At 68.0% G+C, this 11,558-nt stretch overlaps 1 protein-coding gene across 6 annotated transcripts; it reads left to right on the forward strand.

Annotated features, from left to right (window-relative positions):
- Positions 1 to 66: 66 nt before the first annotated feature.
- Positions 67 to 11,362, forward strand: CBARP (CACN subunit beta associated regulatory protein). Of its 6 annotated transcripts, none has more exons than XM_067734499.1 (10): positions 67 to 639; positions 4,086 to 4,467; positions 4,544 to 4,683; positions 4,948 to 5,012; positions 5,356 to 5,500; positions 5,700 to 5,871; positions 6,085 to 6,222; positions 6,631 to 6,841; positions 8,132 to 8,333; positions 9,338 to 11,362. In XM_067734499.1, exons 2-10 carry the CDS (start codon positions 4,375 to 4,377, stop codon positions 10,386 to 10,388), a joined length of 2,217 nt encoding a protein of 738 aa, XP_067590600.1. In that variant the 5' UTR covers positions 67 to 639; positions 4,086 to 4,374; the 3' UTR covers positions 10,389 to 11,362. The 6 variants fall into 6 exon arrangements, with proteins under 6 accessions (XP_067590600.1, XP_067590604.1, XP_067590602.1 ...); XM_067734503.1 differs by having other exon boundaries at positions 5,776 to 5,871; positions 6,126 to 6,222; XM_067734501.1 differs by having other exon boundaries at positions 526 to 639; positions 4,354 to 4,467.
- The last annotated feature ends 196 nt before the right edge of the window (positions 11,363 to 11,558 follow it).

Consider the following 11,558-nt stretch of genomic DNA (forward strand, 5'->3'; position numbering starts at 1 on the left):
TCGGTTACACGGCTCTGCACGGGGAGCACCAGAAGCCCGCGCGGAGAAAGAGACACTTAATTCAAGATTTTGGGGGCGCTCATTGGATGTCAGGCGCTGGGGAGACATCAGGGAAATATTAAGATTCCTGCTCTAGTTTGGGGTGGTGGGGGCGTTTAACAGACACTCAACGTAATAAATTGTACAGTATGTTAGGAGGTGACAAATACTTAAAAATGAAAAAGAGTATGGGGGCCGGATAGGGCAGGCAGTGATTGTAGGAGGTGCAGGCGTCCCGGGAACGGTATCCCAGGCGGAGTGTCCAGCTCCCGTAAGCGTCCAGCGGTGTAGGAATCTCTTGGCTGCACCCCTAAGGGCGCCGGCAGAGGGCGCGCCGCGCCCGGAGATGCGCCCCCCGCAGCCCCTCCCGGCCACCGCCTCCGCGCGCTGCTGACGCAAGGGCGCGTGCGCGGGCGGCCCTGGGCTCCGCGGACGTCACCTCGGCCCGCGCAGCCTCGCTCGCGGCGCTGACGTCACCGCTCCGCCCCCGCGCGCGGGCAGGTCGGCACCCCGGGTTGGGCCCCAGCCCCCACCTTGGGCTCCGGGAAAACGTGGAGTCCGGCTAGACCGGGCTGGGGTCCACATCCGGAAGGGCCTTGGGTGAGGAGCGGACGGGTGCAGGGCGCGGGGGGTGGGGGTGGGTCACACCTGGGCTCGTGGCTGGGCAGGTGCTGTGGCCGAAAGAGGCTCCCACACGAGGGAGGCCGGGGGCCTGGCGCCCAGGCCCCCGCACCCTCTCTAGGTCAGCGCTGTGAGAGGTACTCGTGGAATCAGTCCTTATGCGCTGGGCATCCTGGCCCTAGTCAGGTGTGTGCAGAGGGAAGCTCTGCTCCCATTTCTTAGGGGTGCGTCCTGTGCACGGCTTGCTCGTCCCGGAACCCTGGATCCTACTGGAAAAGAGGCCTATTTTCATATGCTTCTCAGACCCATCTATTGGACTTGTCTCTAATCCCCACTCCAGGGTAGCCAAGGGGTCGGCGCATCACCTGTTACTCAGGTCCCCAACCCGGGTTTATCCTGGAATTCTCTGGTGTACCCATCGACAAGCCACCCAGCTCGGCCCCTGCAGCTACCTTTACTGACTTGGATGGCCACAGGCTCCTCCCCTAGCTTCACCAGGGCACCTTCTCCACAAACAGCCAGAGGGACCACATCATTCCCCTGCTGGGAACACAAGCTGCCTCCCCCTGGTCCTCCAACACATTCACCTTCAGCCCACACACTTGGGGACCTCAGGGACTTTGCCCATGCAGTTCCCACACGCCTGGAGCCAGCCTTCCCGGGTAATTGTCCACTTGACTGCCCCTTGCCCTCCTTGGGCTGTGTCACCCTTTCATCCACTGGACACACACCTTCTCTCCAGGGTGCTGCCCCTGTGCTATGCTCTGCTCTCGGACCCAGCTGTAAATGAACTGCTTTTGGAGGTCACCGCAGTGGGGGCAGGGGTGAGGAGGGACACAAGGCAGAGGAACAAGTAACAGGCAACGACGTGCAGGGCCTCGGAGAGAAGCAAAGCGCAGCAGAGCTCCGGAATGTGGGGTGGGAGTTGCTTTGTTAGCAAAGGGAGTCAAGAGGAGATGAAGACTTCGTCGTTGGGAAAGAGGTGAAGGAAGCTCCGGAGGGGACAAGCTGTCCGGGCCTGGCACCTGCACGTGCAAAGGCCCTGGGGTTGGACTGGGCCTTCCTCTTTCACTGGAGGAGAAAGGGGTGCCATTGTGCTGTGCTGAACACAAGGCCTGGCAGGCTGGGATGGGACCCCGACCTGGCTGGTGGCAAATTGGTGGCCTGAGCATCTAGAAAGATGAGGCACAACTGTCTGAGAAAGAGCAGTTTGGGGTTGACCAGGCATGGGGTTTCTGCAGGGGTAGTCCTGTTGTCACCCCACCCCAGGCAAGCCCTGGTGGCACTCAGAATGCGTTGTGTTCCATTATCTTTGCTGCTCATCCTAACAACAAGACAACCCTGACAGTGCTGCCCATGTAGGGGAAGAAAAGTGGGACATGTGCCCTGGAGCCCCTAGGCTGTGCACCCCGGAGACTCCCAAACCGGGGAAGCGATGGTTAGGGAGTCTGGGCACCCCCGGACTCCAGGCCGCGGGGAGTCGTGCGCCCTGGGACCAACACCCCTTTGGTCCCCCGTCCCCGGGGATCCAGTGAAGGTCGGGGAATCGTGCCTCAGGGGCCGGGGGCGGAGATTCAGCTGCCTCGGGAGAGGGCGGCTTCGCGTGGGGAGGGGGCGCCCAGGAGCACAGGCTCCGCCCCCCGCCCCCGCCGGAAGGGACGGGGAGGCGGTGGCCGGCGCGGAGCAAGCTAGAAGCGGCGGCGAGCGAGGTGGGGGCGGCCGGCCGGGGACCCGGCAGCACCGGGCGGCACCGAGCGGGTCGGAGCGGGCTGGCCGCCAGCGCGGTCACGTGTGTGACCCCTCCTCTCGCGCCTGCCTCCCCCGCGCGCCGAGCTCTCCATTCATAAATTCTCCGCCTGCTCCGCGGCTACCGGGCGCCGGAGCCCGCCGGGAGCGCCGTGCAGCAGCCCGCCCGCCGCCCATGGGCCGCGCGCCCCGGCGCTGAGGTAGGCGCGCGGGCCTGGGGCTGCACCGGGGCGGGCGGGGGACAGGCCGAGGCCGCACGGCCCGCCCTGGCTAGAGACCACCGGCCCTCTCCCGCGAGGCGGCGAGGCCGGAGGCAGGGAGCGGAGGGGCCAGGGCCGGCGTGGGGGCCAACCTGCCAGGCTCTGCACCCGTCTTTGGCGGCCCGGAGAGGGACCCTCGCCCACGCCCTCCCTCAGCCTCAGTTTCCCCCTGAGAAATTCGGCGAGGGCCGTGGCGTTTCCGCCCCCGGGCTTAGCCCGGGGTTGAGATGTGCCCGAGGTCGGCTGTCTGCATCTCATCGCTCGCCATCCCGGTCCCCCGGGCCGGTTGGGGACGCGGGGGTGGGCGCGGTGGCGAGCCCGATCGGGAGCCGAGGCCCGGCAGGACTTTAGGGTGGCCCGTGGGCAACCTCCGCCCTGGTCTCCCGTCCCCACCTGCTCCCTAGGAGTCCACCTCCCTTCCCCTTCGGCCTCCTGCTGTCTTTCCTGGTCTCCTGTCATCGTCCCTGTGCCTCTGCCCCCTCCCCCCTAACCTGAACTCATTTCCCGACCTACATAGAGGCGCCCCCTCCCCCGAGAATGCAGGGGAGCCGCGGCCAGCCTCTGACCCGAAGTGCCGAGGACACCTGGCTTTTCCCGGACCCTCCCCTGCTATGGGCCTCAGTTTCCCCCGCTGTCGAGTAGGGTGAAAGTCCCAAAGGGTTGGGGGCGCTGGAACCTGTACACAGGCTTTCCCTTTCGTGTGGGGACGGGCCGCGCGCCGTGCCCACTCAGGGCTGCTGGTCGTCCCGGCCCCGGACTCGGTTTCCTGAGATTCCAGAATGCGGCCACCGGTCCTTCCCGCCGGGAAGAGCCGCGTGTTGGGGAGGGCGGTCAGGTGCAAGGTCCAGGCAGTCCCTCTCCCGAGAACTGAGACCCTCTCTGCCTCAGTGCCCCCGGCTCCAGGCAGACGTGGAGCCCGGCCGGCTCGGGCGGGGACGGGTGCGGCGGGGGCGCACAGCCGACCGGGCACCGGCGGGCGGCGGCGGCAGCAGCCATCTTGCCGCCCGGGGCTGGCTCCAGCCGCCCCTGCAGGAGGCCTCCCTCCCCCGCGCCCCCTCCCCTCCCCAGTGCTCCCTGGCAACCCGCCCCCCCCCCCAGCTTGGCCTGCTAGCTCAGTCGCCATGGGAACCAGATTCTTGAGGGTTGGGAACAGATGCGCCTCCTTTGGCCTTTTCACTCCCACCGGTACTGGGCGGAGGGGGAACCTGTACATCCAGGAGTCGTAACCTGGAGTCCCGGCGCTCAGCCCCTCCACCCCCTCCCCGGGCTGGCCAACCCCAGGGATGGCCCGAGTCCCCGCTATTCTGGAACCAGTCTCCTGGGGCCGAGGCGGCCCCTCCCGCTCCCTGATGGTGCAGGCAGGGCCCCTGGGGTCTGGCGGGAGTGAGTTGACAGCCTCAATTTGCCTATTCCTCGCAGAGGCACTTCTCCTTTCCTGGGCAGGGCTCCGGCCCCATGCCACCTTGCCGGGCCGGCCCCACCGGCTGGGGAAGCTGTTGATACGCACGCGCCTCCCCCTTTTCAAAGATGGGGACATGGATGTCTGATCTGACCCGGGTGGGGGCTGCCTCGGGGCTCCTCCCCACCTCTTCGTGAGTCACCGCCCTGTGTGGTCCCCTGCTCGAGCTCCCGGGAAAGCGGGAGGAGGGATAGAGGAGCTGGAGCTGAGCAGGCCCTGCCCCTCCAGGCCCCTCCTCCTAGCCTCAGAATGCAGCCCACGGCCACCATGGCCACGGCCGCCACCACCTCCACCACGGTCGCCCTGACCACGACGTGGGACAACGCCACGGGCCGCCCCACCGTGAGTGAGGGGGGTGGGGGGCGGGGCCGCCAGAGTCCACGCCCACAGGCCCTGACCCTTGACGCTGGCCCCGCAGGGGGAGCCCGACCCTGTCCTGGACAACTACATGCTGCTGGTGGTGGTGATGGCGCTCTTCGTTGGGGGCACCCTCGTGGTGCTGTCGGGCACGCTGCTGCTCTGCAGGCGCTGCTGGGAAGTCCACAGGCGCGTCCACAGGTGCGCGGGCCCCCAGCCCCACGACCTGCCCCGCAGGGGAGCTAGGACAGGTCAGCCTAAGAGCCCACGCCGCAGGGGCGCTGGGCCTGCTTCTGAGTGACGGTGCCCACGTGTCTGCGCAGGAGCCTGGGAGAATGGGGTGGGTCCGAGGGAGTGGGCTCCGTGAGCTCAGGATGCCCCGGTGGCCATGAGCCCTGCGGGGGACCCCGTGGGCAGCGCCCTGGGTCCTCTGGCCCACTTTGCTCTCCTGCTGCCCCTCCCCAGAGCCACAGAGGAAGCAGAGAAGACCACCACCAGCTACCTGGACAATGGCGCCCGCCCTGCCCAAGGTGAGGAGCCCTGCCAGGCCTGTCGCCGCCCGTCTGTCCGCCCCCCCCCCCCGCCCCCGGGCCGCCTGACCATCTGTGTCTGTCTGTCTCCCCCACCAGACTGGGCGCAGCTCGAGTCCGACTCATCTCTGTTTCCTTAAGCCCACGCGTAGGTGCTCACAGGCGCGTGCTGCGTGAGTGAGTGTGTGAGCGGATGAGCGAGTGCCCTCCACACCCCCACCCCGCCCCCGGTGGTCAGTCGGGCCCTCGGCGCTCCCTTCCCGACCCGGCCCCGCAGCCCAGCCGCCCGCCGGCGCCCGGCGCGGCCCACCCGGGGCCCACCCTCTCTTGGCTCTCCTCGCAGACCCCGAGTTCAGGGGGGAGGAGCCCGAGGGCCAGGACGCCGAGACCGAGCGCTTCCTGTCTACCAGCTCCACCGGCCGCCGGGTGTCTTTCAACGAGGCGGCCCTGTTTGAGCAGAGCCGGAAGGCGCAGGACAAGGGCCGCCGGTAAGGAGGGCCCAGTGCCGGGGCTCACCTGGGAGGTCACCTTGCTGCGCTGGGCTTGCGGGGCAGAGCTGGCCCCCGCCGGTGCCTGGCTGTCCCCCACTCTCGGCAGGCAGGGTGACGGTGGGGCCGGGGAGGACGCTGGGGTGTGGGTAGAGGGACCCAGCTCGCCCAAGGTGACGGGCAGGCGCGCTGGGCGCAGGTACACCCTGACCGAGGGGGACTTCCACCACCTGAAGAACGCCCGCCTCACCCACCTGCACCTGCCGCCCCTCAAGATCGTCACCATCCACGAGTGTGACTCAGGCGAGGCCAGTGCGACTGCCACACCCCACCCCACGGCCGCCCCCAAGGCCAGCCTTGCCATCTTCCAGGTGAGTTGGGGGTGGCAGCTGGCCCGGAGCTCAGGGGCGGCCCACCCTCCCCCAGCAGGCACCACTTTTCCCACCTTCTGGCTGCGCCCTTCACCTCCGGGTGGGGAGTGGGGCCTGGCCGGGTCCAGCGGGTGGCGGGTCCAGCACGCATCCCCCCCACCCGTGCTCTTTGACCTGTCACTGCTTCCTCCCCACCCCGGCTCTGTCCCACAGCCCCCGGGGAAGGCCCTCACCGGCCGCTCTGTGGGCCCCAGCTCCGCCCTGCCAGGTGACCCCTACAACTCGGCCGTGGGCCCTGCCGACTTCGAGATCAGCCCCTCGGCTTCCAGTGACTCTGGGGAAGGCACCTCGGTGAGGCCCCCGCGCATGCATCCCCCATCCCACTCCAGGACGGGGCAGCCTGTGGCCCCCTGCCTGGTCCCCGAGCTTGGGGGGAAGAGGGGCAGGTGGCACACAGGGCACATGCACGGCTGGCTCACCTGCACACAGGGCAGTCCAACAGCTGCAGAGGGTGTGGTCAGGGACCCATCTCAGCCCAGGGGACGGGACCCCTTGTGTCCAGGGCTGGGGGAACAGAGGTGGCCAGCGCCTGGCCGAGCCCTGGGGAGCCTCTCTCTCGGGGGGAGGAGGCCCCAGCCCACCCCCAGCCCCCTGTTCTTCCTCTGCCTTCTGTGTGAGTGCCGGGTGGCCTGGGCTGGGCTGGCACCAGTGCAGCAGGGAGAGGCTGGGGGGTCTGAGAGCATCCCTCTTCCCTCACAGTTGGATGCAGGGGCCAGGAGTGCAAAGCCTGGTGGGCCAGGGGCCGCAGCAGGGCCTGGGGAGGCAGGCCCAGCCTCTGGGGCAGGCCCCGTCCTGCAGTTCTTCACCCGCCTGAGGCGCCACGCCAGCCTGGACGGGGCCAGCCCCTACTTCAAAGTCAAGAAATGGAAGCTGGAGCCCAGTCAGCGGGCGTCCAGTCTGGACACGAGAGGTGAGCTGTGGTCCCTGGTGGGGAGCGAGGCCCAGGGGCGGCCCCAGGAGAATGTGGAGCAGGTGGCTTTGCACCCTGGGAGGAGTCCCCAGCGCCCACCCCATGCTGGCCGGCATCGCCCGCTTACCAGCGGGCATCTCGCCCAAGGTCAGAGCTGGTCAGGAGGAAGAGCCAGGGCTGCACGCTGAGCCCCGGTAAAACAAGGGGTTGTCAGGCTAGAGCGGGCATCAGCGAACGTCACCTACGAGGCACTGCATGGTGTGTTTCTGGTTCTGCGGTCAGTGTTTCTGCTGCGGTGGCGTGAAAGCAGCCCTAGATGGCGTGTAAAAGAGTACAGCTTTGGCCAATAAAACTTTATTTACAACTACAGGTGGTGGGCCTTCGATCCTGCAGACCCCTGGTACGGGGCCCTGGATACAGGGCTTCCAAACCTCAACCCAAGGACCATGCATGTGTGTCTTGGGGGGGAGGTGGCACCAACAGCTACAACCATCCCTGCTCATGGGAGCTCAGCGGGGCCAGGCGCTGGGGTGCCTGCTGCCCTGTGGCGGAGGTGGTGGGTCCCACTGCCAGGAAAGGCGGGGCGAGGGGATGAGCAGTGTTGGAGGCCAGGGAAGGTGCGTGGCCAGTGACAGTGCCAGTCCCCTTGTTGGGGCCCGGCTCCAGCTGCTGTGGGGTGGGGGGAGGGGTCAGTTCTGGCTGAAGTGCTCCTGGCCGGGGAGGGGAGGGGAGGGGAGGGCTCGTCCCACTGTGCCATTGGGAGCCCAGACAGAGCCTGTGATTCGGGAGGTTGATTATAGGCAAATGCAGGCACAGAAGCACCCAGAACCTGTTTGCTGGGTGACTGTCATCCCCACCCCTGAGGCTTTCCCACTGAGGCCTCCCTTGTGGGAGGGTCCTGGCCCTGGGCCGGCAGGGCTGGAGCTGGCAGGAGAGGGCGTCACCTCTCTCCCCTCACCTGTCCCTCACTCTCCCCCACCTTCGGCCTTCTTTGGCACTCTAGCCGGGCTGTGTCTGTTACCTGGTGTCCAGGACAAGGCTGTGCTCTGGCCACACCTGCCTGCCAGGGCCACTCGGACCAATGCTGCCACCTTGGCACCTCCAGTCCCGCCTGCCCTGGCTGCTGGGCTTTCGGTCCTGGTCTTTCTGCCCTCGGCACCTTGGTTTCCCCACCTGCACGGCTGGGTACATGCTCACCTGGTCCAGGCTGGCTCTGTTGGCTCAGGGGTCAGGGGGTGGGGCCCGCGGTGGGAGGGGCCCAGGCAGGCTGCTGTACCTTCCTCTGCACAGGCTCCCCCAAGCGTCACCACTTCCAGCGGCAGCGGGCAGCCAGCGAGAGCATGGAGCACGAGGAGGGGGACGCCCCCCACGTGGACTTCATCCAGTACATCGCCAGCGCTGGCGACACCGTGGCCTTCCCGAGCCCCCGCCCCTTCCTGGCCAGCCCCGCCAGCCCCACCAGCCCCGCCAGCCCGCCCCCCACTCTCGGCAGGTATTTTTCAGTAGATAGAGGTGCTAGGGGTGGGCCCCTGCCCCACCCCGTCCCCCATAGGTGGCCCAGGGAGCGCTCTCCCCGCCCTTCGGACAGGTGGTCGTGTTCGTGTTCCTCTGGCTCCACCGTCCTTCCCGGAGGCTGCCTCGCTGGGGCCACCTCTCCAGCACGGACCAGAGGAGGGAAGCAGGGGGAGACTGGGTAAGGGTAGAGGGGCGGGCGGGGCCTCCAAGACAGAATGCCTGCTCAAGTAGGGCCGCTGTGGGTATGTGTCCGCGTGGGTATCGCTGCTTCCTGGTGGAGCCTGAAGGGCTCCGCTGTGGCCCCAGGGTCCCTCTTGCCTGTCCATGCTCCTGAGGGCTGGAGGCCGCTACTCAGAAACTGCTGTGACCACTTCTGCCAGCGGTACCCCCTCCCCCAGCCCAAGGACAACTCTGCTGAAGCTCTGGGCCCACGTCAGTGGGATGGGGAACTGGATCCCGGGAGCAGGGCTCCCGACTGTTGGGCATTTCCTGGTCTGGGTAGTTAACACTTCCTTCGTGTGTATCTTCCTCCTGGCTACTTGTCAGTCTATGGCGGGGGGCTGAGGCGACACACTCAGAGTCACCCAGGCGTAGGGGCTGAGCTGGACCCTGCTTGGTCCAGTCCATCCCCAGCCACCCCTTGGTACACGAAGCTCTTAGTCAGAGAAGGCCATCTCCCGAGAACAGCCTTCACTCTTTCTGGGCGAGGGGCCAACCTCCTGCAGTGGCAGCAGATGCTCTGGTCACATTTTGTAAGAGGCCCTGGTTGAACGGCAGGCGCCAGGACGGCTCCGGGTTTACTCGAAAAGCATCCAGTGCAGAGTGAACAGGCAGCATGCAAATACATCATCTTCCACAGGGCCTGGCCAACCCTAGAGGGTTCCCACCCGTGCCCACCCTCCCGGACCCAGAGGCAGGGTGGCCGGGGAGGGGGTGCGGGGGGCCTGGGCTGCCTCCTGACGGCTGTGGCCTGGTTTGCAGGCTAGAGGCAGCCGAGGAGGTGGGCGCCGCAGGAGGAGCAAGCCCCGAGTTCCCCCCGGAGTGCGGCGTCAGCGCGGGGCCTGAGCAGCAGCAAGACTCAGATGGTGAGCGAGACGCGGAGCCAGAGCAGGCCCAGACCATCTATCGCGACATCTGGAGCCTGCGCGCCTCGCTCGAGCTGCACGCGGCCACCGCCTCAGACCACAGCAGCAGCGGCAACGACCGCGACTCGGTACGCAGCGGCGACAGCTCGGGCTCCGGGGGTGCCGCACCCGCCTTCCCGCCACCCTCGCCGCCGCCCACACCACGGACGGCGGACGGCGAGGCGGGCGGGCCGCGCAAGCTGCTGCAGATGGACAGCGGCTACGCCAGCATCGAGGGCCGCGGCGCGGGCGACGACGGGCCCCCCAGCGCGCCCGAGAAGCGCTCCTCCTTCACGAGCTCGGGCCGCGAAGCCACCGTGGGCTGCAGCTTCGAGGGTCCCACGCCCGAGGCGCCCGCCCGGCCTGGCAGCCCGCGCGCCTGGCCTCGCCGCGCCCCGCGCCGCGACTACAGCATCGATGAGAAGACAGACGCGCTGTTCCACGAGTTCCTGCGCCACGACCCGCACTTCGACGACGCCCCTCCTGCCGCAGCGCGCCACCGCGCGCGCGCACACCCGCACCCCCACACGCGCAAGCAGTGGCAGCAGCGCGGCCGGCAGCACAGCGACCCAGGCGCGCGTGCCGCACCCTCCGCCCCACCCGCAGCCCAGCCCGGCGCCCCCCGCCCCGCACGCGCACCCCTGCGCCGCGGAGACAGCGTCGACTGCCCACCCGACGTCCGTGTGGGCGACGACCCGGCCGCGCCTCCCATCCCCGTCATCGAGGAGGAGCCCGGCGGCGGCTGCCCTGGCTCCGGCTTGTGCGCCGGGCCCCCGGGCGCGCTGCTGGATAAGCTGGCGGCCAGCCTCGACGACAGGCTCTTCCCGCCACGCCTGGCCCAGCCTGTCGCCGCGGCCCCTGCGCTGGCCGTGGCCGCGCCCACGTCCCCCGACCACAGCCCGGTCTAAGCCTGCGCCCCGCGCCCACCTCGTCAGCTTAGTCGGCACCGGCGGGGCCTCGGCGCTGGACACACCTGAGGTGCGACGCCCCGGCGCGCCTGCGCTGGGACCGCGGGCCTCGAGCACGCACGCAGTGCCCCAGGCACCCTGCGCCAGCCCAAAGTGCGCACGCACACAGTCCCCTCCGGGCACTTCATCGGGTCGACTAAAGGGAGTGTGGCGGATTCTCAACTTAGGGGTTCCGAGGACCACATTCAACTTCCCTTGGCCCCAGACAGCGGCCTCGGGCTAGTGACCGGGGTCGCCGCGTCCACGGCACGACGCAACGGGAAGCGCATGCGTAGGGCTTGCATCCTGGAGGGGCAGTGCGAGCCGACTGCGCGAGACGCATGCGCAGAGCGCCCCTCCCAACACCAATCGAGCCTAGCGACGCGTCCGGTTCGCACGCGTCCGGTTAGCACGCGCCGGAGTTCGCGCTAAGGCGCACGCGCAGGGACCAAGGGGCGCCGAGGCTCCGCGAAGAGAGGGCGCGCGGGCCCGGGCTGTGAGGTTAGCTCGAGGCCGTGGCCTCCAAGCCCCCGAAGCCGTTTACCTCACCGCGGCAAGTGCTCGCGGCAGTCCGCGCCCCCTCCGAGCAATAACCGTACTCGCCGCCGCCGCCCCCAGCCCTGTACACGCCCCCCGGTCCCCTTCCTCCCGGTGTCTGCACCCTGAACCCGCCCTCCGCATGTTGAGCGGGCCGCACTTCCCGTAACCACACCGTCCAAAGAGCAACCAGGACTCACCAGTGTTTGAGACACAAAACCCAAACGGTCAAAGTTTCAAGTTTCCCAAGCTTTATTTATTGCCAAAAGATGGGGCAGCCCTCGCCAGCGGCCGAGTCGCCCTGCCCCGCCCCTCGAAGCTTCGTGCTGTCTGTGTACCATCCAGTGATGGAGTTTGTGTTCTGTTTTCTGATTGATTATATTTACTGCATACTCTTGCTTGCTCTGGGTTTTCTCTGGGGACCCAGGAGTACAGAGGCCTTGGGCGAAAGGGGATCAGGCCCCCCTGGCCACTGCACTGTGGAGCTGTGGCCCCTGGGCTGAGCAGAGGGGCCTGTGGAGCTCTGGGGAAGCCGGGTCACCAGAGAGCACAGAGATCCAGCATGGCCAGAGGCAGACACGCGTGGGAGGCCCA

The sequence above is a fragment of the Pseudorca crassidens genome, chromosome 3 (genome assembly GCF_039906515.1).
Source record: "Pseudorca crassidens isolate mPseCra1 chromosome 3, mPseCra1.hap1, whole genome shotgun sequence".
Classification (NCBI taxonomy): domain Eukaryota; kingdom Metazoa; phylum Chordata; class Mammalia; order Artiodactyla; family Delphinidae; genus Pseudorca; species Pseudorca crassidens.